The following is a 25522-nucleotide window of genomic DNA, read 5'->3' on the forward strand; positions in this document are numbered from 1 at the left end:
AAACTACAGCGTTCTTTCTATTTCCTTAAAAGTTAAAATCATCTTAGAAATAATTTGTAGGCCTACGTTCAATGCAGTTTGGTCATTCAGCATATTGTTAGTCAAGTCAAGTCAAGTCACCTCTATTTATATAGTGCTAAAAAGGATTGCGTCAAAGCAACTGAACAACATTAATTTGGAAAACAGTGTGCCAACAATGCAAAATGATAGTTAAAGGCAGTTCATCACTGAATTCAGTGATGTCATCATCTCTGTGCAGTCATTTGCAACCAAGTCAATGATATCGCTGTAAATGAAGTTACCCCAACTAAGCAAGCCAAAGGTGACAGTGGCAAGGAACCAAAACTCCATCGGTGACAGAATGGAGAAAAAACCTTGGGAGAAACCAGGCTCAGTCGGGGGCCAGTTCTCCTCTGACCAGACGAAAACAGCAATTCAATTCCAGGCTGCAGCAAAGTCAGATTGTGCAGAAGAATCATCTGTTTCCTGTGGTCTTGTCCTGGTGGTAGTCTGAGACAAGGTCTTTACAGGGGATCTGTATCTGGGACTCTAGTTGTCCTGGTCTCCGCTGTCTTTCAGGGCTGTAGAGGTCCTTTCTAGGTGCTGATCCATTAACTGGTCTGGATAAGTACTGGATCCGGTTGACTGCAGTGACCCTCTGATCTGGATACAGACTGGATCTGGTGGCTACGGTGACCTCGGAAAAAGAGAGAAGCAGACTAATACTAGCATAGATGCCATTCTTCTAATGATGTAGCAAGTACATCAGGTGTTATGGGAAGTGTTCCCGGTTACGGTTTACCTAATTAATGCAGCCTAAAAATCCTTTAACAGATTTGGATATTAGAAGCATATTAGTGTGTTATGTGTAAGCCAGGTTAAAGAGATGGGTCATTTAAACTGCAAGAGTGTGTCTGCCTCAAGAAACAATGTTAGGTAGGTTATTCCAGAGTTTCCAAAGAATCTGCCATCCGCAGTTGATTTTGATATTCTAGGCATTATCAAATTGCCAGAGTTTTGAGAACGCAGCGGACATGGAGGATTATAATGTAACAAGAGCTCATTCAAATACTGAGGTGCTAAACCATTCAGGGCTGTATAAGTAATAAGCAAGGTTTTAAAATCTATATGTAACACAGAGTCAGAGAATTTCAGATCCATTTGCAGTATTTTATCAAGAGAGTACAGAGATCAGAAAACAGTGTCAGGTATGTCAAGGGATATCCAGAAATCAGTAACAATACCAGGCAGAGGTTGGGCAGGCAGCAGAGAATCACAGTTTGTATACACAATCCAAGATCAAACAAGGAAGGAACAAAAACAGGGAAACTGGAGCTCCACAGATTAATATAACTGTATTTATTTCATTAGCAGCAGACAGAATGATGATTCCAGTGAAGGGTGAGGACAGCTGCCAGATCAGGAATATGGCACTGTTTGTAGAATGTGAATGTGTATAGGATGTGTTAATGAACAAATACTGTATATTTAGTGTAAACAGTCACTTACTGAGCATTATTCACTCCAGCCTCCCACTTCATCTCGTTTCTTCTCTAGATGCACCCAAAGAGCAACAGTGAGCTCTGAGGATGTAAAGGAGGGAGATTCTGTCACTCTCTCCTGCACCAGCAGAGGTCAGCCTGATGTCAATTTCTCATGGTTCAAAAAAGAGAGAATAGAAAAGTCTCAACAAATGTCTGACTTGAAACTAAATAATGTGAAACCAGAAGACAGTGGAGAATATTACTGTGAAGCTGAAAACAAGTATGGAATCAAATATCATTAAAATTGAGGTGAAGTTCGAGTATAATGTTCTATGTAAACAGTTACCTCTAAAGAAAGGTATAAAGGTTTTGAACTTCAGTACTCCATCTGTTAATTTTGAAATGTAATACATTTCTTGTGCCTGTGCACTGCATTTTTCAGATGGTCCAAAAGGTGTCAGAGTGCAGACCAGAGTGAAACCAGCGAGACATTCATCATCAGTAAAGTTACTGAAGAGGACAGAGGATCTTACCATTGCCAGGCTGATAACAGGATCAGAACAGCAACATCAGATATCCTCGAAGTATCTGTAAAGTGTAAGTATTTCTGTATAATATTTGTAGTATGTCTTTATATACCTGCACCTCCAACAAACTAATAAAGTGATTGTGTTATTTAGAAAACTTATGCAAAATTAAATAATTTAAATTCTAATTATCAAAAGCATATTAGATGATAAATCTCTTCACATAAATACGTTACAAGTGACCAAACTGATAAATAGGACTTTGAGCATTAATTAATGCTAAATAATTTGGGTTTCATTTTCTTATATATGTGTTTATAGATGCACCTAAAAATGTGACTGTAAGTGTTAAAGGAGAACAAACATTTGGGAGTGAGCTGACCCTTACATTGAGGCTCGCGCCGATCCTGCTCCATCCTCATATGAGTGGAAGAAAGACTTCAATGGACAGTTAAAGACAACTGAACAGAAACATGAACAGAGACTACACTTTCTTTCTCTGGAAATCTCTGACTCTGGTCAGTACGCCTGTATTGCTCAAAACTCCATTGGAAAAAGAGAATCTCCATTAGTAGAGATCAAGGTGAAACGTGAGTACTTATTTTTACAAGTTACTTGACACACCTTAGCTTTTAGTGACAAAAAAAATGCTTTTTGGCTTTTCTAAAAGACATAAGATTGTCCAATGTTGTGTGATTGGTTTAACTAGTCTAATGAATGACATTGTCATTATAGCTGGGTTAATATCACACTGTCCAAATTTGTCGTTGTACTGTATAACAACTGCCTCTTTGGAGTAACCATGATAACCAAGCAATTCATTGTTCTTACCTACTATTTTAATGATATATGTAGGATAGTTTTCTGCATATCACTCCATGAAACCTTTATGAAAGCATGAAAATACCATGGTATGTTGAAAGATTTTTAGGAAACATGCTAAGTTCACATAGGCCTACTTGTTTCTCTGAAAAACAATGCTACAGCCAGTTATTCTACTTTGAAGCATGTGATCCTGCCTATTGGCAATTTACTCAATAGTATCTACAAAAAACACTTCAAGTTGCCAGTTGGTGGAAAACTATGGAGTCAATGCAAAAAAAAAAAAAAAAAAAAAAAAAAAAGTTTTGCTAAATAAATTAAAGTTTTGCAAATTAAAATTAAAGTATAGAGGAAAATAATTTTGCTTTTTGCTAATAAAAAAGAAAAAACTGCAAAAGAAAATAAAGTATTGGGAGAAAAAAATGAAGTGTTGCAAACAAAAATAAAGAATTGCAAAACCTAAATGAAACAGCGCAAAAGCAATGATTTTGCAATACATATTTTCCATGGCCATATCTATCATTTAAATGTATGACAAATGCACTAATGATGCTTTTAAATGTATGACTGATTTTAGAGAACCTGAAGGTTCAGCAGTCTATGCTATGGTGTCAAAAAAATAGCAAACAACGGTAAGACTTCAGTTCAGAATATGTCAAAATAATAAAGTTAAATTGTGTAGTTTGTTGCCCTCTAGCAGTTAAAAAATAAAACTGCATGCAACTCAGTGAATAATATTGTTTTGTTTCCGCTTTGACTCTGTGCGGAAGCATGTGGTTTGATGCACATATGGAAAACTAAAAAGATGACATCTCAGCAGAAAATCTTACGAGTAATTGAAAAATTTTACATTTCTACAACAATGCTGTTTATGCGCACGTGCCTAGAATGCTTATGCATAAATCGGGTCCTGCATATGTCTACAGCACAATCACACTCACAATAATGTGTTTACAATAAGGATAAACCAGAAATTGTATGGAGCACTTTTTATGCAACTGTATATTGAGAACATTTGTTTTATTATTTCATCCTCTTGCTAGAATTCCCAGTCAGAAAATCCAAATTCTGAAAATGTTTCTTCTGCATGTGTGCAACAACTTCCATTCCCAAGTATGAATGGTGGATCTGATACCAGTGAAGAAGATGAAGTGAATTACTCCACTGTGTCTGCTGTTAAAGAACCCAGACATAAGCAGAAGAGCTCAAGCTCAAGCAGTTCAAGCTCTGATGATGAGAACAGAACTGAATATTCCACCATTAAAACATAAACACAAGGAGTTTCCAATTTAAGTATTAAAACTATAAGTATTATATCCTTAATCTTTATTATAGTTATAATATTAGTATATATAATCTTGTTTCAACTACATTGTGTGAAATGCAAAAACATTGCTTTATATATATATATGTATATATATATATATATATATATATATATATATATATATATATATATATATATATACATACAGTATATATATATATATATATTTTTTTTTTTTCCCATTAAACATTTGTATTTGGGACTGCTGAACTGCAAAGCTTAGAACATTTAAATGCTTGAATAAAACTGTGAATAATTGTTCACAAATAAAATAATTTAACATGAACTTTAATTGAACACAAAAATATAATTGAATCATATAGTCATATACAAAAATTAACAGTCAGCATAATTTACAGATGTGACACTGGATCACAAAATCAGGCATAAGGGTACAATTTTTTTTTTTTTTTTTTAAATACATTATCTGAAAGTTTTCAGACAATATTTAGCCAAAATACAACTATTTGAAAATCTGGAATCGGAGGGTGGAAAAAAAATGTAAATATTAACTTTAAAGTTGTCCATTTACAAATAATAATAATAATAATAATGCATTGTACAAAATTTACATTTACAAAATATCTTCATGGAACATGATCTTTATTTAATATCCTAATGATTTTTGACATGAAAGAAAAATCAATAATTTGGACTAATACAATGTATTGTTGGCTATTGCTACAATATAGCCGTGCAACTTAAAACTGCTTTTGTGACCCAGGGTTACATACTGTATATAATTCAGAGTGATAAATTGAATTGTTTGCTCAACCAACCTACCTAAAGGATTTTATATTCCAAAGATGAATGCATATATGCAAATGTTTTATTATTAACAAACTCTGACATTTTTGGTCTTCTTATAAACACTATAGTGAAACGCATTTTGGTTTTGACGTGTAGCTTTTTCATCAGACATTTCCATAGATGTTGCCTACTTCCTCGTTGATGTAATCAGCTTCATAATCATAATCCTTATGGAATATTTATGAAATGAAAGTACAAACCCAGACATCAGTAATTTTAGTAAGTAATATGTTAAAGAATCTATTTTCAGAGTGTAACACAGTAATAGCAGAAATAAACAATATACTCACTGAGTGGGATTTTGGATCACTGAGGTGCATGAGGGAAAATACACATTTATGTGGTTATTTCGTTTAAATACCAGGTATATTTTGTTAATTTTGAAAAATGTTAAAGACTGAAAATCCACTTATTAGAGAATTTTATGTGGTTCAAAGTTGCTGTACCTCTTTGGTGAGGGCATTTGAGGTTTGGAGAAAGTTTTTTTTCCTGACTCTGGACTTGCATCTTTTGACCTGGGAACATATGTTGTGTGTAAGAAAAAGAAGCTGATGCTGTAAGCTTTAATAATGCCTTTAACCTTTTGTTTAATATCTACTTTATTTCCTGTGTGATTTAACCTCATGTTTAATGTGTGTAAATCCTGACAGCTCTAACATCTTTTAAATAACTTTTAAATTAAGTAACAGATCATTAAAGATCACATAAGCAAGCATCAAAGACAGCAAATGCATAAAAAAATATTATAATTAGATAAGCATTGCTTGCTTTATGTCATCCAGTTAACATCTACACAGCCACATATGTTAAGTGGTATGGAAACATCTACTTTGTTCTCAGAATATACAATTAGCTTTTGTTGAAGTGTGAAGTTATAAATAGATAAGTTATATCAACGGAAATAGTTAGGTAGAGTTTGTAGAATGGTAGAGTTACCTTTGTCTCTTCTTGAATATGACTACAACAAGGATACAAGCCAGAAGGAACACAAGTGACGGTGTTAGGATGTAAAGACCAGTAATCTTGAGTCCAATGAGCACTGGGTCTGCATCATGATGAGAGGGGAATAAAAAAATATATATCATTATTTTTTAGCACACAACTGAAACTATTATAATAACTGATCTAAAAGGCAAGGCAATGGTGTAAGTATGAGCTACATGAAAAACAAAAACAAAGCACATTCTTCATTTTGGATTGGATTCACAAGATTTGGAACACAAGATAATCAGTATGAAACCATATAAATTATGAATGGGACAAAATGCTACTAAATTACTCACTTTGCACATTTAAGACAACAGATGCCGTAATGTCTCTTCCAGAAAATTTTGTTGTACATATCAATTTCTTGCCATGGTCTTCTCTTGCCCCCAGAAAGGTTATGCTAGAATAGCTGATCTGATCTAAAGCAGAAAGTGATTTGTTCCACTCCGTGACCTGCATGTTCTCATAGTTCCATGTGATGTTTGGATTCTCATTCTGGCAGGAATGGTAGACGCTACAAGTGAAGTTCTTTGCGATGCCCTCGGTGACATCTGCCAGTTCAGGCTCAATCGATATGTTATGATGAACACCTGAAATTGTAATGAAATCTTGAAATAGGTCCAACTTTGGCATTTTAACTGAACTTACAGCTATATCACACAAAGTTCATGTTTGTGTTTACTCACATTTAGCACTTTTATCTTTTGTAGCTGTCACAGTTATTCCACCATAATGTTTTACTGAACACTCAATAATCGAATGTACTGTCTTTACGACACCTGTGCGTGTCAGAGTGCTTTTCCACAGGCCATCTTTAATATGCTCATTGTCTATTTGATCAGATCCTTCTATACCGTTCAGAGTGATGGTTGGTTTGCTGTATGGACACGTGTGGAAAGTTGAACATACTACTGTGATAGCATCACCTGTCCTGTCACCTCCAAAAACTTTGATGCTGGGTTGCTGTGGACTTTCTACAAATAGCAGAAATGTCACAATTAGGCAACGCACTCTCACAACTAGATCACGCGTTAAAGAAAGAAAAAAGTATTTACATACCATTGACAAGGATTGTGGAAGAGACATCATAAAATTTGTAGGTCCTATACCCAATGTTTTCAGGGTCGATCCATGCATATAATTTTTCTCCATGGTGGGACAGTTCCAGGTTTTTGATCAGCAGAGTGCAATCCCTACTTGAGTTACTATATAAATCAGTTTTTCCTCTGAACTTCTTAATGACGTTGTTTTCATGCAAAGGATCGTAAACTAAAGGATAACCTCTAGAGACCCACTGATACCACACAACTCTACGTGGGTTTTCAGGTGGGTTTGATGTGTAGCTGAAAGAACATGGTATGACCAAACAGGAACCTTGGAGACCATGAATATCTTTTGGCATGCTCACTTCCCATCCCAAAGCATCATAGAGCAGAACAGCTGTGGGACAAAAGTTGGAATTATTACATGTTCATTTAAGCTGGAAATTTTAGCATTTAATTTTTTTTTTCTGTTAGTTTAGCACACTATAATACACTAAACTTTGTAGATTTAATAAGTGTCAGAAGATTCAGCTAATGCCACTGCTGTAAACATTTATTATTTATTACATTATTCGTAAAGTGTAATGGGCATGAGTCAATCATCATTTTATACTGTGATTAAAAATAACATTATTTTCATACTGTCCAAAAATAAAATTCAATGATGTTGCAGAGTTTGTTTTTACTCTCCTTATCAATTATACAGCATTTGCTAGTATGTCTAGTCTTTTTTTCCTACCCTTCACAACTCACCCTCGAAATGCCACACAAACACACAATTGACACTGTAAAGGCTGTTTCTGCACAATATTGTGTTTAACTTTTTTCAAAATACTGATCAATTTTTTTTATTTTGTGAGTGTAAGGCAGTAGGTATTTTTTGACTGCTGTGAATAAAGTTGTCCCTGTGTGTATAAAATTGTAGCCTTTTATTTTTATATAATTTGTTTTTTTCATAACTGAGCAGCCTAATGTGGAAATTTCTGTACATTCTGTAAATTAATAAACATATAGAAACATTTACTGTGACAGAACATGCCCAAAACATGCCTAAAAAAGGACAACAGATAATATACCTTGGAAAAGTAAATGTAAAGTAAGTAGAAGTGGTGCTTTCATGTTCCTGGGTCAATACAGAAACAAATATCAGTTAAATGTCAGTAATGTGTGAACTTCCAGCCTAACAGTTTATCACTTCAATTTTAGTTTTGACAATACTTTCTTTAATAATAATGATTTAATAATAACACATTATTTTTCATTCCTACCTTCTCAGTTGTCCTCTGTAGAAGAAAGGATAAGAAACTTTTACCAAGAATTGCAAAATATGAGAATATTTTTCAGAAAAGTGTCCTCCACACACAGCAAGATGAAAAATATTTCTTGATCTTTTGTCATAGCATAGTAGGTCATCACATCAAGGCGCTTGAGCTGTGAGACCACAGTTAAAAAATAGTATTTCCTGACATGAATGCCACAATTTGCGACTCTGACAAGTGAGGGTTAAGATCTTTATAATACACAAGTGGTACATTTAAACACAATGTACAAAACGCCAAACTGGAAATGTGGTGAATGTGACTGAAACATATTGTGTTTCTTCCCTGGCAAATTCAGTCAAAATGCTAAAGTCAGTGAAAGCATTGCTGGTTGCTGTCTCTGACTGCAGCGGAAAGTTAGCAGCTGTGACATGATGCTGACCTCAACACCTACCACATAGACATTTGTTCTAATAATGCCTGGAACAAATGCTGATTAGTTATGGGTGATATAAATTATGTGATGCTTATAGAGATGAGAGCTGCTAGAATGGACGTCCTTTTCGGATCTATTTTTAGTGCAATTTTTATTTCTACTTTTGTGCTCACACAAACATGCTGCATAGGTAAATGGCAGAGCAGAGCAGAGGCAACAACGTTTACACAATCAATAAAGTCAATACATGCTACAGACTCAAAGAAAAAAAAGACTCTTACTATATTTCTGATAGTATGCAATCTTCTGTATATTTATTTTGATTTAAAAAAAACTTTTTATCCTTGTTTTGCTCATAAGAACTGTTCATACACATTGAGGCATAATCAGCCTCATAATCATAACCCTTAATGTAATATTTCAATAGAAAATACAGACACAGAGGTCAGTCAATAACTTACTAGCATTTAAAACCACAGATTCTGGTTCTGGCCTGTTTTCCACAGTTTAATATAGTAATGGTAGAAATAAATAATAAACTCACTGAGTAGGATTTTGTTTTACTGAGGTGCATGGTGAAGAAAAAAAAACATAGTTATCTGCATTTATTCTTGTTGTTTATTCTATGAATATAGAGGAATCATCAGTGAGTGAATATGTAACCCCTCCGGGTTCTTACCCTCACTTGTTCTGAGTGGAATGTGTACAGGCGTACAAGTTAGGTGCACTAACAAGGCTGCTAAAGACTGCAGCCTCAAGCGTCAGTCACTAGTGTGTTTATTTGCTCAGTCACTGAGCAAATTTCCTATTGACGTTGTTCCAAATGTCGTGCCGCGAGTGTGGCTTGTGCAGAAAACCCTGCACGATCCAGAAGGGAGGTTTGCACTCACAGCAACAGAATCCTCTCACTCAGAGCATGAGTCTCGCTGTTCTCCACTCGTTTATTGCTTTTTTCAATGAAGGCAGCCCTGCTCTCCCATTTCTCTTCTCTCAGTGAGCTCGTAGAAAGAAACAGTGGAGTCATTGGGCTGAACAGCCAGCTCCTGCATGCTTCGCTCTCCCCGCTGTGCTCTGCCAGTGTGTTTTATGAATAAGGATTAGTGTCCTTGACTACAACATGAGCAGCTTTTATCTCTTTAAGCAGATGCATGCTGCACTTTGATCTGCCAGTGAGTTTACATGTGAAGATCATCAGCACTCCTCATCTAGCAGTTTGATCTTTTTAGGCAGAATAAAAGAGAACGCTGTCCCCAATGTTTATTTTCATTGACAGCTTCAGAATAGATGCATCTGGACCACGCCCACTCTGTCGCTGCACTCACAGGGACTGGATGCTATCATAGTGAGAGCATTGAGTCTAGCAAAGAAAACTTTTGCCGAGAGGAAGATGGATTAGTTGGATTATAGTTAGATTAAGAGAGGATTAGTTATCGCCTCAAAAACAGCTTGTTTTCATTCTCCATCCCTCCGAACACCTCTGGGCGATGGAGTTTTCTTCTCCTCAGGTCATGTACTACAGGTGCACTGCATACCTGAATATTTTACTTCTGTGATAGTGGACTCGCATACTCAAAAGAGAAAATTTCCTCTTCACACTCTCTCACACACAAATATAAATTGGCTGCTCTTTCACAGCGAGCTTCCATAAAAAAATAAAATAAAAAAACAGATCTCCTCAAATCCCAGTTCAATGCTTGGACAGCCATTCCGGGCATGTTATAGGGCTGCTGGTCAACCCCAGAGCAACACCTACATATCAACTGCCTAGAAATGTTGGTGATTTTCCAGGCCCTGAAAACCTTCCTGCCGGACTTGAGGCGGCACCATGCCATGGACAGCATGACAGTGGTAGCTTACATCAATTGCCAAGGCGGTCTCAGGTCACACTCTCTTTACAGGACGGCTCTGGGCCTCCTTCTATGAGCACAGGAAGAACTCTGTTCAGGTTCCAGGCAGTTTTAACCTTGAGGCAATGTAGCCCCAGGGAAATGGATTCTATCCTCTGATGGTTCTAAAAAAATCTGGGATGTTGACCTCTTTGCCTCAGAATACAACTATCACTGCCCTACATACTTACAGTACAATACAGCAAAAAGCTCTGGCCCAGTGAATTCCTTTATGCTTTCCCCCGATTTCCCTGATTCCTCAGGTCAGGGAGACCAAGCACTCACTCCTCCTAGTAGCCCCACTCTGGAAAATCCTGGTGGAGCTAGTGCAGCTCTCAGCAGCAGCACCATGGCCCATTCCACTGAGGAGGGACCTTGTCTCACAGGCGAATGGCATGATTTGGTATCCCTGATCAGTGGAGCCTTCATGTATGGTGCCTTGACGGGAACTTAGACAGCTTTCAGCTGAATTGTGGCACTTATCACTTAAAACTGCTATCCTCCTAGCCTTAGTGTTGGTTAAGCGAGTGGTTGACTTGCAAGTGCAGTAAGTTAGCACCTCATGTCTTGAATTTGGTAATAAAGAATGTAATCTGCTCTATCCAGTGAGGGCACTGAGAGTACATCTAAAGTGCTCTAGCCTTTTTAGACAGTCACAGCAGCTCTTTGTTTGATTTGGAGGCCGCCATAAGTGACTGCCGGCCACAAGTTAGTGACTTTCTCACTGGATTGTAGATGTGATAGGCTTATGCCTCAAAAGGCTTACAGTGCCCCATAGGTGTGAGGGCCCACTCCACTGGACCAGGGGGATTTCTATTGGTGAGGTTTGTTTGGCCGCCGGCTGATCATCGCCATTCACATTTGCCAAATTTTATAATTTGGATGTCCCTGCCCTACAGGCATGGATTATTTCAATTTAGACTGCTTTCTTCCCCTTTGGGCAAAGCTGGTTATATCTGTGCTTATCAGCTACTAGCTTGCAGCACACTATGCTCACACTCTATGCCCGATGTACCTGCTACATCGTTAGAAGAATGGCACCTATGCTAATATTAGTCTGTTTCTCTCTTATTCTGAGGTCACTGTAGCCACTAGATCCAGTCTGTATCCAGATCATCTGGTCACTGCAGTCACCCGAATCCAGTACGTATCCAGCCCAGATGGTGGAACATCACCTAGAGAGGACCTCAAAAGCCCTGAAACTCAGCAGAGACCGGGACAACTAAATGATTCCCAGACACAGATCCCCAGAACATTACACACAAAATAATGTTAACATTTGTACTCTGTAGACATCCTCTATCCTGCATCCTCACTCAGGCATATAGGCTGTACTGTTTATAGGGAGCTCCCGGACTTTCCCAGTGGGCAGGATAGGTTAAACTGAATTTGTGACTGTTGTGTCCAAGATATGTGAAACTAAAAGCCATAAATGAATGGAACGTGGGTCATGTCATCTGGACCTTTCCACTTTACTCAAGATGCGAGATAACAGTCCTAAACTTGGTGGCTGACTTAAAGGGGTCATGAATTGCCATAAGAAACTACTGTCTACTCTTGTCTAACTTTGATTCAGATTGATTGAATGTACCAAGGAAGTACTTTAAGATGATTTATTGTGAAAAGTGGTGTGGGGTTGATTAGTTAGATGCACACATATATCCACACAATCATTAAACGGGGCACTTTTTACTAGTTTAATGCATTAACTATAAACAAGCACATGCACACAGCCAACCTTAATACTATTGTGTTTTCCACTCTTTGGGAAGTGTTTGAATAGTTCAAATCACAAACAGAGCATAAGTGATTAAAGAGTCAATTTCTAGGGTGTGTCAAACTGAATCTGTGTCCACATTCAAGAATATGTGAAACTGAAAAATGGTAGGCTATGGGTAGACACTAAACCATAGCAGGTTTCCTTCTCTTTGATTTTTCAAATCTGTATAGATCAACTCTGTATAGTTATAAACAACAACTCTATTCCTCAACCATCTCAACCATTCTACTTTGTGATTGAGCTTTAGCACTTCCCTGGCTATTAATTCACCTTTGCACTCCTCTAAGTCCACTATTTCGGCACGAAAAGGAGGGATGATTTCATCTCTTCCTGGTGTTTAAATATATTTTAATCATTTTTTTTCAATATCTCTCTTGTTGTGTGGTATATTCATGATCTTTTGAAGCTTTTTAATGAGAGATCACTTGTAGAGTTCCTTGATGCTGGACTATTTGTTGGTGTCTGACCATTAATTAATTATTTTTAAACTACAGCATTCTTTCTATTTCCTTAAAAGTAGAAATCATCTTCTAAATAATTTGTAGGCCTACTTTCAATGCAGTTTGGTCATTCAGCAAACTGATAGTCAAGTCAAGTCAAGTCACCTTTATTTATAATGCTTTAAACAAAAAAGATTGCGACAAAGCAACTGAACAACATAATTAGGAAAACAGTGTGTCAATAATGCAAAATGACAGTTAAAGGCAGTTCATCATTGAATTCAGTGATATCATCACCTCAGTTCAGTTAAATAGTATCTGTGCAATCATTTGCAATCAAGTCAACGAAATCGCTATAAATGAAGTGACCCCAACTAAGCAAGCCAGAGGCGACAGCTGCAAGGAACCAAAACTCCATCGGTGACAGAAAAGAGAAAAAATCTTGGAAAAAACCAGGCTCATTTGGGGGGCCAGTTCTCTTCTGACCAGATGAAACCAGCAGATTAATTTCAAGCTGCAGCAAAGTCAGATTAGCAGAAGAATCATGTGTTTCCTGTGGTCTTGTTCTGGTGGTCGTCTGAGACAAGGTCTTTACAGGGGATCTGTATCTGGGGCTCTAGTTGTCCTGGTCTCTGCTGTCTTTCAGGGATGTAGAGGTCCTTTCTAGGTGCTGATCCACCATCTGGTCTGGATACATACTGGATCCGGTTTGCTGCAGTGACCCTCTGACTTGGATACAGACTCGATCTGGTGGTTACGTTGACCTTGGAATAAAAGAGAAACAGACTAATATTAGCGTAGATGCCATTCTTCTAATGATGTAGCAAGTACATCAGGTGCTATGGGAAGTGTTCCTGGTTCCGGTTTGCCTAATTAATGCAGCCTAAAAATCATTTAACGGATTTGGATATTAAAAGCATATTAGTATGTTATGTGTAAGCCAGGTTAAAGAGATGGATCTTTAATCTAGATTTAAACTGCAAGAATGTGTCTGCCTCACAAACAATGTTAGGTAGGTTATTCCAGAGTTTAGGTGCCAAATAAGAAAAGAATCTGCCATACGCAGTTGATTTTGATATTCTAGTTATTATCAAATTGCGTTTTGAGAACCAGAAATCAGTAACAATACCAGGCAGAGGTCGGGGCAGGCAGCAGAGAAACACAATTGGTAAACCTAATCCAAGATCGATTTAATTTTACTTGAAAGGGACCAAACTGATAAATAGGACTTTGAGCATTAATTTTCCTAAATAATTTGGGTTTCATTTTCTTACTGTATATATGTGTTTATAGATGCACCTAAAAATGTGACTGTAAGTGTTAAAGGAGAACAAACATTTGGGAGTGAGCTGACCATTACATTGAGGCTCGCGCCGATCCTGCTCCACCCTCATATGAGTGGAAGAAAGACTTCAATGGACAGTTAAAGACAATTGAACAGAAAGATGAACAGAGACTACACTTTCTTTCTCTGGAAATCTCTGACTCTGGTCAATATGCCTGTATTGCTCAACACTCCATTGGAAAAAGAGAATCTCCATTAGTAGAGATCAAGGAAAAACGTGAGTACTTATTTTTTACAAGTTACTTGACACACCTTAGCTTTTAGTGACAAAAAAAATTAAAATTAGCTTTTTGGCTTTTCTGACAGATATAAGATTGTCCAATGTTGTGTGATTGGTTTAACTAGTCTAATGAATGACATTGTCATGATAGCTGGGTTAATATCACACTGTCCAAATTTGTCGTTGTATAACAATTGATCAAATAATCATAGATTTCCATCTAACAAATAATTAGAATATATTCATGTCCCTTTGTCTATAGATGTTCCAATGATAAAAATCGTCCATAACATGACAACATTAACTCAGTGGAGAGTTTCCAGTCTCTCTGACCTGCAGTGCAGATGCATATCCTCCTGCCACGGTCTACAATTGGTACAGAGAGGAGGACAACATGACCGTACTGTCAGAACATCAGAACCTCAGAACCCAGGAATATATTACTGTACAGCAGCCATTGCTATAGTAGAATCACGATCTGAAAACATCATGTTATTTATTGGCAGTGAGTATGAAATAACACATTTTAAATATGTATTTTTCAAATGACTCAAACTGGAATCAATTATTAGCTGCATTAATCTAGAAATTATTCTGCCAGACTTTAGACATTACCCTCTATTTACAACTGCCTCTTTGGAGTAACCATGATAACCAAGCAATTCATTGTTCTTACCTATTTTGATGATATATGTAGGATAGTTCTCCTACGAGAGCTCTCTCCTACTGCGTTTTAGCTAAGACGCTACGGGAAAAGTCTCTTTTCACGAAATACTGAAGCAAAAAATTATCCTTAATTTTGTATTTTTGTAAAGCGCATTTGCAGCAGTACACAGCCATAGGCGAGACGGCTCGTTCGCTCATTGGCTTGTTTTGCGGCAACTGCACAGCCTATCGACCGCGGGCTGATGCAACATCAGACCAATGAGGGCGCTTCGCGCCCTTCTTGCCACTTCCCGCCGAAACGGGTGTGGCCCAACCTATAAAAGGAGCTCGAAAAGGCTGACTCACCTGATTTTTCATCTCTTCAGCGAAGCTCACGTATCGCTGGATCACGGAGGAAGCAAGCGCCGTCTGAGAAGCATATCAGCGGGACGAGCCATTCTGAAGCTGCTGGCCTCGCCGCCTTCCACTGCCGTTCCTGCTGCGCTGTCCGGCGCCTATATCCTATATCCTCTGTATCCTTTATATATCCTGTGTGTGTTCGCCTTGCGACGCACACTCACAAAAAGAGCTGCGTCTTTTTAAAGATGCCCTCGTGCGGCTCGTGCAGAGCCCCGCTCAGCGAAGGAGATCGTCACGTCATCTGCGTCTCCTGTCTGGGTGAGGACCATGCAGCGCTCGCGCTCGCTGACGGCGGCTGCCCTCATTGCGAGCTACTGCCTATGGTGACTCTGAGGACTCGCCTGGCGTTCTTCTCGAAGCCTGCATCATCCGCTGCGCTGCAGCGCTGTAAGAAGCGCCGCTCGCAGCGTCTACAGGAACCGCCTCCAGCTCGGCCGAGCTCGCCGGTTCCCTCCCCTTTGCCGGCCTCCCCTGCATCGCTTCCCGATGTTCAGCGTCCGCTGTCTGCCGACGCGTCATCCGAGGAAGTGGATCTCAGGCCAGCGTCGGAGTAAGAGGACACGTGCTCTCTGCTTGCTTCGGGCAGTGAGGGTTGGGCGAGCTCCGTGGATCTCGCGCCCTCTGCTCAGAGGCCCAGCAGACGGGGGGATATCGATAAGGAGCTGAAGCGAGTGCTCGCGCTGGCCGCGGCGAGCCTCGGCCTCGAGTGGTCTGCACCAGCGCCCCTTCACGTTCCCGGCTGGATGGTAGCTATCTCCCGGATGAGCGTTCTTCTTCAAGCTCAAAGCACGCCCCCTTTCTTCCTGAGCTTCACGAAGAAGTGGCGAAAGCTTGGAACGCTCCATTTTCGGCGAGAATCCGTTCAGCTGTTTCGCCAGCATTCTCCACAATGGACGGTGCTAAAAACAGAGGCTACCTGTCACTTCCGCCGGTGGAACAGGCTATAGCAGCGCACCTTTGCCCGCCCTCTGCTGGACGGCGGACTAAGGCGGTGTTGCCATCCAAAGCCTGCCGTATGACGTCATCGATGCTCGCACGGATCTTCTCTGCTGCTGGGCAGGCTGCGTCTGCGCTACACACCATGGCCACGCTGCAGATTTTCCAGGGCGATCTCCTCCGCAAGCTGGATGAGATGGGACCTGAAGCGATCTGTCTCACGGATCTGAGGAGTGCTTCGGATCTCTCCCTCCGCGCTACTAAGTTCCTCGACGCGCCGCTGACTCCTGCTGGCCTCTTCGGATCATCTGTCAACGAGTTTGTGGAGAGATTCGCCGAGGACCAGAAAGCTTCGCAGGCGTTCAAGCACTTCTTGCCGAAGCGCTCCGGTTCTGCAGCTAGCCGCTCTAGACCGGCCCGACAGAGCTCTCAGTCACGCCCACCGCCTCCAACTGCGTCATCGCGACAGCGTCAGCAACGCAGCTCGGGACCCCGTTCTCGCTCTTCAAGCCGTCGCCCCGAGCCGCGGGCGCGGCAGAGGATTGCGGTGAAGCCAGAAGCCCCGAAAAACATCCTAGCACTGCTGGGAAAGCGCCGGTGTACGAGTTCTGCTGTGGCCGAGCTCTCACCCAAGCGCGCCGCTGTTGCAGTTTCAAGAGTTGTGTCTGCCTCAGTGTCTTCTGCAATGCGCAAGCCTTCACGAGTGCCCGCTTGCCTGCACACAAAAGCCGTTATCACGGCTACCCAGATGTTTCACGAAAAGAGTGTTTTTTCTGGTGTTCCGGCCACGGCCGATGGTGCTATAAATGTAGTGACGATGCCCACTCCTCAGTGCCCATCTCCACATGTAAGCACAGCCCTGCACACAGGGCTCGCGCACATAAGATCGACTCAAGTCGATCGCGCACACTGCATAGTAAGCGTGCCCACCCCTCAGTGCCCACAATTACTATGTCACACGCGTCATGTGGTTTCTGTAAAAACGAAACCCGTGCACGCTCGTCCGGCCACGGCCGATGGTGCTACAAATGCAGTGACGATGCCCACTCCTCAGTGCCCATCTCCACATGTAAGCACAGCCCTGCACACAGGGCTCGCGCACATAAGATCGACACAGATCGGTCGAGCACGCCGCATAGTAAACGTGCCCACTCCCCAGTGCCCACATACACTATGTCACATACGGCGCGTGGCTTCTGTAAAAACGAGGCCCTTGCACGTACGCTCTGCACAGGCAGACAGCGAGTTGAAAGTGGTAAATGTGCACATATGCAGTCCACAGTTACTCGCAGACATATCGAGTCCCACGGGACCGGCTCAGCCTTCCCCCAGTCGGTTAAGCGCGGGGACGGGGTCGAGGAGGAGCGATCTGCCCGCTGTGATCAGCGCGCTCCCCGCCTCAAATGCGCAGCACACCCGAGCGCCACCGTTGCCCAGTCAACAGAGCGCGCTTCGCATCCAGCCCTTAGCCATTCATGCAGATGCATGGTCAGCGCTTCCAGGGGTTTCGGATTGGGTGCTAGGCATTATAAAGAGAGGCTACTCGCTACAGTTTTTCCGACGCCCTCCGCGCTTTTCAGCGCGCGTCGAAACTACGGTCAAAACAGAAGTAGCACACATACTTCGGTCCGAAATATCAAAACTGTTGAGCAAAGGGGCTGTAGAGCCTGTGTCTCAAGCTCAAAGCGAGGGGGGCTGTACAGCAGATACTTTCTGGTACCCAAGAGAGACGGGGGTCTCAGGCCCATACTGGATCTAAGACAGCTGAACAAGACATTGATGAAACGCAGTTTCAAAATGCTTACGACCAGGAAGCTCCTCGCGCAGATTCGCAGAGGGGACTGGTTCATGTCAATAGATCTGAAGGACGCGTATTTTCAAATACAGATAGCGTCAAACCACAGGCGATATTTGAGATTAGGAGGTGTCAGGAGAGGATAGAGACTCGAGTCTTCTTTGCCCTGTCAGGGTTTTAAGAGCTTATGTGTCTCGCTCTGCTGCCTTTCGGCAGACGGAGCAGCTGTTTGTCTCGTTCGGTGGACGTTCCAAGGGAATGGCTGTTCCAAGACAGACTCTATCCAGATGGATAGTTGACGCCATAGCGTTAGCTTACGCTTCCAGGGGCTTTCAGTTCCCGTTGGGCGTCAGAGCACACTTCACAAGAGGCGTCGCCTCGTCATGGGCGTGGTCTACTGGGATCTCCTTGCAGGATATATGTATGGCGACAGGTTGGGCCTCGCCGTCTACATTTATCAGGTTCTATAACCTGGAGGTTCCCGCCTTGCAAGCAAGGCTGCTGTCGGTATAGTCGAATCAGGGCCCTGAGGGGAATTCTGAGTTCATGAGCTATATGCGCTGCCGACTGTTATATGGGCAGTATTGCGTAAGACCCGCATTGCCACATTGGTCAGGCCTTGCCTCGGCTGTGTGATGTCATATTGCCGCATCTACGGATGCTGCTAGATATGGGACGGAGGGCTTCCCCCCTTCCAGTCCTGGACTCTCTGTGAGTCCCTCAGGTGACTGTGCACTGTAAATCCTGGGCATTGCTTCAGGTTTATTGGTGTGTGATCCCTGCGCGCTCGGCGTTTTACATTGGGTTCCCGTAGCGTCTTAGCTAAGACGCAGTACGAGAGAGCTCTCGTAAGAGAACGTACTCGGTTACTAAACGTAACCTCGGTTCTCTCTAGAAGAGCGAACGAGTACTGCGTTCTCTGCCGTGCGCACGATTCACTCTGGTTCCCTTTGGCGATGAAATAAATCAGGTGAGTCAGCCTTTTCGAGCTCCTTTTATAGGTTGGGCCACACCCGTTTCGGCGGGAAGCGGCAAGAAGGGCACGAAGCGCCCTTATTGGTCTGATGTTGCATCAGCCTGCGCTCGATAGGCTGTGCAGTTGCCGCAGAACAAGCCAATGGGCGAACGGGCCGTCTCGCCTATGGCTGTGTACTGCTGCAAATGTGCTTTACAAAAATACAAAATTAAGGATAATTTTTTGCTTCAGTATTTCGTGAAAAGAGACTTTTCCCGTAGCGTCTTAGCTAAGACGCAGTACTCGTTCGCTCTTCTAGGGAGAACCGAGGTTACGTTTAGTAACCGAGTACGTTTTCTGCACATCACTCCATGAAACCTTTATGAAAGCATGAAATTACCATAGTATGTTGAAAGATTTTTAGGAAACATGCTAAGTTCACATAGGCCTACTTTTTTCTCTGAAAAACAATAATAGCCTGTTATTCTACTTTGAAGCATGTGATCCTGCCTATTGGCAATTTACTCAATAGTATCTACAGTAAACCCTTCAAGTTGGCAGTTGGTGGAAAACTATGGAGTCAAAATAATGCCGTATATATATGCAAAAAAAAAAAAAACGTTTTGCAAACGAAAATTAAAGCATTGAGGAAAATAATGTTGCTTTTTTCTTATAAAAATGAAGAATTGCAAAAGAAAATAAAGTATTGGGAGAAAAAAAATGAAGTGTTGCAAACAAAAATAAAGAATTGCAAAACATAAATGAAGCAGTGCAAAAGCAATGATTTTACAATACATATTTTCCATGGCCATATCTATTAATTTATTTGCAACGCTGCTTTTATTTTGTGTGCCAGTTTAGTTTGAGCTTGCGATACAGTTTTCCCTTTGCGCTTCATTTTTCTGCAAGTCTCGCTTTTTGGCACTGTTTTGACGTGGGGGTGGAGTCAAGGGACAGGGGCGTGTACAACATAACTCCCTGGAAATGACGTCATCGGCCCGAGCTCACTGCTCACTGACAGGGTTGCCAGGTTTTCACAACAAAAACCCACCCAAATGTGTCAAAAAATAAGCAAACAATGGTAAGACTCCAGAATATGTCAAAATATTAAAGTTAAATTGTATTGTTTGTGGCCCTCTAGCAGTTAAAAATAAAACCGCATTCAACTCAGTGAATAATATTGTTTTGTTTCCGCTTTGACTCTGTGCGGAAGCATGTGGTTTGATGCACATATGGAAAACTAAAAAGATGACATCTCAGCAGAAAATCTTACGAGTAATTGAAAAATTTTACATTTACAATGCTGTTTATGCGCACGTGCCTACAATGCTTATGCATAAATCGGGTCCTGCATATGTCTACAGATCAAACACACTCACAATAATGTGTTTACAATAAGGATAAACCAGAAATTGTATGGAGCACTTTTTATGCAACTGTATATTGAGAACATTTGTTTTATTATTTCATCCTCTTGCTAGAATTCCCAGTCAGAAAATCCAAATTCTGAAAATGTTTCTTCTGCATGTGTGCAACAACTTCCATTCCCAAATATGAATGGTGGATCTGATACCAGTGAAGAAGATGAAGTGAATTACTCCACTGTGTCTGCTGTTAAAGAACCCAGACATAAGCAGAAGAGCTCAAGCTCAAGCAGTTCAAGCTCTGATGATGAGAACAGAACTGAATATTCCACCATTAAAACATAAACACAAGGAGTTTCCAATTTAAGTATTAAAACTATAAGTATTATATCCTTAATCTTTATTATAGTTATAATATTAGTATATATAATCTTGTTTCAACTACATTGTGTGAAATGCAAAAACATTGCTATATATATATATATATTTTTTTTTTTTTTTTTTTTTTTGGTGGGGGACTGCTGAACTGCAAAGCTTAGAACATATAAACGCTTGCATAAAACTGTGAATAATTGTTCACAAATAAAATAATTTAATTTGAACTTTAATTGGACACAAAAATATAATTGAATCATATAGTCATATAAAAAAAAAAAATTAACAGTCAGCATAATTTACAGATTACCACAAAACCAGGCATAAGGGTACAATTTTTTTTATTATTATTTATTTATTGAGATTTATACATTATCTGAAAGTTTTCAGCTTTAGGACAATATTTAGCCAAAATATTTGAAAATCTGGAATCGGGAAAAAAATCTAAATGTTGCCTTTAAAGTTGTCCATTTACAAATAATAATAATAATAATAATAATAATAATGCATTTTACATAATTTAAATTTACAAAATATCTTCATGGAACATGATCTTTATTTAATATTAATGATTTTTGACATGAAAGAAAAATCAATAATTTGGACTCATACAATGTATTGTTGGCTATTGCTACAATATAGCCGTGCAACTTAAGACTGCTTTTGTGACCCAGGGTTACATACTGTATATAATTCAGAGTGATACTTCAGATACTTCAGAAGGATTTTATATTCCAAAGATAAATGCATATATTATAAAAAAATGTTACATATTGTGTTAGAACGCATAATATCCTGATGATACATAATATGCATGACAAATGTTTTATTATTAATAAAGTCTTATAAACACTATAGTAAAATTACTATAGTAAAATGCTTTTTGGTTTTGACGTGTAGCTTTTTCATCAGACATTTCCATAGATGTTGCCTACTTCCTCGTTGATGTAATCAGCTTCATAATCATAATCCTTATGGAATATTTATGAAATGAAAGTACAAAGCCAAACATCAGTAATTTTAGTAAGTAATATGTTAAAGAATCTATTCTCAGAGTGTAGCACAGTAATAGCAGAAATAAACAATATACTCACTGAGTGGGATTTTGGATCACTGAGGTGCATGAGGGAAAATACACATTTATGTGGTTATTTCGTTTAAATACCAGGTATATTTTGTTAATTTTGAAAAATGTTAAAGACTGAAAATCCACTTATTAGAGAATTTTATGTGGTTCAAAGTTGCTGTACCTCTTTGGTGAGGGCATTCGAGGTTTGGAGAAAGGTTTTTTTCCTGACTCTGGACTTGCATTTTTTGACCTGGGAACATATGTTGTGTGTAAGAAAAAGAAGCTGATGCTGTAAGTTTTAATAATGCCTTTAACCTTTTGTTTAATTTCTAATTTATTTCCTGTGTGATTTAACCTCAAGTTTAATGTGTGTAAATCCTGACAGCTCCAATATCTTTTAAATAACTTTTAAATGAAGTAACAGATCATTAAAGATCACATAAGTAAGCATCAAAGACAGCAAATGCATAAAAAATATTATAATTAGATAAGCTTTGCTTGCTTTATGTCATCCAGTTAACATCTACACAGCCACATATGGTAAGTGGTATGGCAACATCTACTTTGTTCTCAGAATATACAATTAGCTTTTGTTGAAGTGTGAAGTTATACATAGATAAGTTATATCAACGGAAATAGTTAGGTAGAGTTTGTAGAATGGTAGAGTTACCTTTGTCTCTTCTTGAATATGACTACAACAAGGATACAAGCCAGAAGGAACACAAGTGACGGTGTTAGGATGTAAAGACCAGTAATCTTGAGTCCAATGAGCACTGGGTCTGCATCATGATGAGAGGGGAATAAAAAAAAATATATAATTAATTTTAGCACACAACTGAAACTAATATAATAACTGATCTAAAAGGCAAGGCAATGGTGTAAGTATGAGCTACATGAAAAACAAAGCACATTCTTCATTTTGGATTGGATTCACAAGATTTGGAACACAAGATAATCAGTATGAAACCATATAAATTATGAATGGGACAAAATGCTAATAAATTACTCACTTTGCACATTTAAGACAACAGATGCCGTAATGTCTCTTCCAGAAAATTTTGCTGTACATATCAATTTCTTGCCATGGTCTTCTCTTGCCCCCAGAAAGGTTATGCTAGAATAGCTGATCTGATCTAAAGCAGAAAGTGATTTGTTCCACTCCGTGACCTGCATGTTCTTATAGTTCCATGTGATGTTTGGATTCTCATTCTGGCAGGAATGGTAGACACTACAAGTGAAGTTCTTTGCGATGCCCTCGGTGACATCTGCCAGTTCAGGCTCAATCGATATGTTATGATGGACACCTGAAATTGAATTGAAATCTTGAAATAGGTCCAACTGTGGCATTTAAATTGAACTTACAGTTAATATTACACAAAGTAGTTCATGTTTGTGTTTACTCACATTTAGCACTTTTATCTTTTGTAGCTGTCACAGTTATTCCACCATAATGTGTTACTGAACACTCAATAATCGAATGTACTGTCTTTACGACACCTGTGCGTGTCAGAGTGCTTTTCCACAGGCCATCTTTAATATGCTCATTGTCTATTTGATCAGATCCTTCTATACCGTTCAGAGTGATGGTTGGTTTGCTGTATGGACACGTGTGGAAAGTTGAACATACTACTGTGATGGCGTCACCTGTCCTGTCACCTCCAAAAACTTTGATGCTGGATTGCTGTGGACTTTCTACAAATAGCAGAAATGTCACAATTAGGCAACGCACTCTCACAACTATCATTAGTTAAAGAAAGAAAATTAATTTAGATACCTTTGACAAGGATTGTAGAAGTGACATCATAAAATTTGTAGGTCCTATACCCAATGTTTTCAGGGTCGATCCATGCATATAATTTTTCTCCATGGTGGGACAGTTCCAGGTTTTTGATCAGCAGACTGCAATCCCTACTTGAGTTACTATATAAATCAGTTTTTCCTCTGAACATCTCAATGACACTGTCTGCATGCCAAGGATCGTAAACTAAAGGATAACCTTTAGAGACCCACTGATACCACACAACTCTACGTGGGTTTTCAGGTGGGTTTGATGTGTAGCTGAAAGAACATGGTATGACCAAACAGGAACCTTGGAGACCATAAATATCTTTTGGCATGCTCACTTCCCATCCCAAAGCATCATAGAGCAGAACAACTGTGGGACAAAAGTTGGGAGTCATCACATGTTAATTTAGGCTGTAAATTTTAGCATTTAATTTGTTTTCTGTTAGTTTAGCACACTTTAATACACTAAACTTTGTGTATTTCCTAAGTGTTAGTAGTAGATTCAGGTAATGCGACTGCTGTAAACATTTAGTTGGAAGCTGTTTGGCTGTTTTTATATGATTGATAAATCTTGTCATTGCTGATTTGGTGTATAGTATTAGAAATGTATTAAATTAGTCATAAAATATAATGGCCTTGAGTCAATCATAATTTTATACTGTGATTAGAAATAACGTTCTTTCCATATTGTCAAAAAAAATAAAAATAAAGCACCATCTATATTCAAATGAAATTCAATGACGTGAGAGAGTTGTTCTTAGTCAAAGTACTTGTCAATTATACAGCATATGTTAGTCTGTCTAGTCTTCATTGGTAGGTGATCTGGATGTTGTAGTTTTTAGAGAGCCTCCATCTTGATCTGTAGTCCTTTACCACGGGCAACTTGAGGCGATATAAAATTCCTACCCTTAACTTAACTCACCCTCGAAATGCCACACAGACACACAATTTACACTGTAAAGGCTAATGTTTCCGCACAATAATGTGTTTCACTTTTTTTTCAAAATGCTGATACATTTTTTGATCTTGTGAGTGTAAGGCAGAATTTTTTGACTGCTGTGAATAAAGTGTGTATAAAATTGTAGCCTATTAGTTTTTATATGATTTTGGTATTATCATCACTGAGCAGCCTAATGTGGAAATTTCTGTTAAATTATATTAATAAACATATAAAAACATCTACTGTGACAGAACATGCCCAAAACATACCTAAAAGAGGACAACAGATAATATACCTTGGAAAAGTAAATGAAGTAGAAGTGGTGCTGTCATGTTCCTGGGTCAATACATAAAAAATAAAAAAATAAAAAATTTTAATGTTAGTAATGGGTGACCTTTCGGCCTAACAGTTCACTTAAATTGTAGTTTTCACAATAATTTATTTAATAATAATGATTTAATACTAATACATTATTTGTCATTCCTACCTTCTCAGTTGTCCTCTGTAGAAGAAAAGATAATAACCTTTTACCAAGGAGAGCAAAATATGAGAAGTGAGAGAAAGGAGAAGAATAATTTTCAGAAAAGTGTCCTCCACACCCAGCAAGATGAAAAATATTTCTTGATCTTGTTATAGCTCATCATATCAAGGGGCTTTTGCTGTGACACCACAATCAAAAATAGTATTTCCTGACATGAACGCCACAATTTGCGACTCTGACAATTGAGTTTACTAACATCATAATACACACGTGGTTCATTTAAAAACAATATACAAAACGCAAAACTGAACTTAACGTATAAAACAGTTAGTAATTAAATCTGAACTTTTTATTGTGCCCAAATAGGATTAGACATTTTCTTTTCACAGTC

General features: G+C 39.3%; 2 protein-coding genes across 2 annotated transcripts; both read right to left on the reverse strand.

Annotated features, from left to right (window-relative positions):
* Positions 1-4987: 4987 nt before the first annotated feature.
* Positions 4988-10978, reverse strand: LOC132107582 (sialoadhesin-like). The gene is made up of 8 exons (XM_059513693.1): positions 10867-10978; positions 7017-7397; positions 6644-6931; positions 6254-6547; positions 5907-6015; positions 5417-5485; positions 5261-5279; positions 4988-5137 (listed from the first exon to the last, which is right to left on the reverse strand). Exons 1-8 carry the CDS (start codon positions 10976-10978, stop codon positions 5075-5077), a joined length of 1335 nt encoding a protein of 444 aa, XP_059369676.1. The 3' UTR covers positions 4988-5074.
* Positions 10979-21721: 10743 nt separating this feature from the next.
* Positions 21722-25294, reverse strand: LOC132107767 (sialoadhesin-like). Its single transcript, XM_059513963.1, has 9 exons — positions 25138-25294; positions 24946-24986; positions 23700-24080; positions 23330-23617; positions 22936-23229; positions 22596-22704; positions 22107-22175; positions 21951-21969; positions 21722-21827 (listed from the first exon to the last, which is right to left on the reverse strand). The coding sequence occupies exons 2-9, from the start codon at positions 24980-24982 to the stop codon at positions 21765-21767; spliced, it is 1260 nt and encodes a 419-aa protein (XP_059369946.1). The 5' UTR covers positions 24983-24986; positions 25138-25294; the 3' UTR covers positions 21722-21764.
* Between the last annotated feature and the right edge of the window lie 228 nt (positions 25295-25522).

This window comes from Carassius carassius, chromosome 28 (assembly GCF_963082965.1).
Source record: "Carassius carassius chromosome 28, fCarCar2.1, whole genome shotgun sequence".
Lineage (NCBI taxonomy): Eukaryota > Metazoa > Chordata > Actinopteri > Cypriniformes > Cyprinidae > Carassius > Carassius carassius.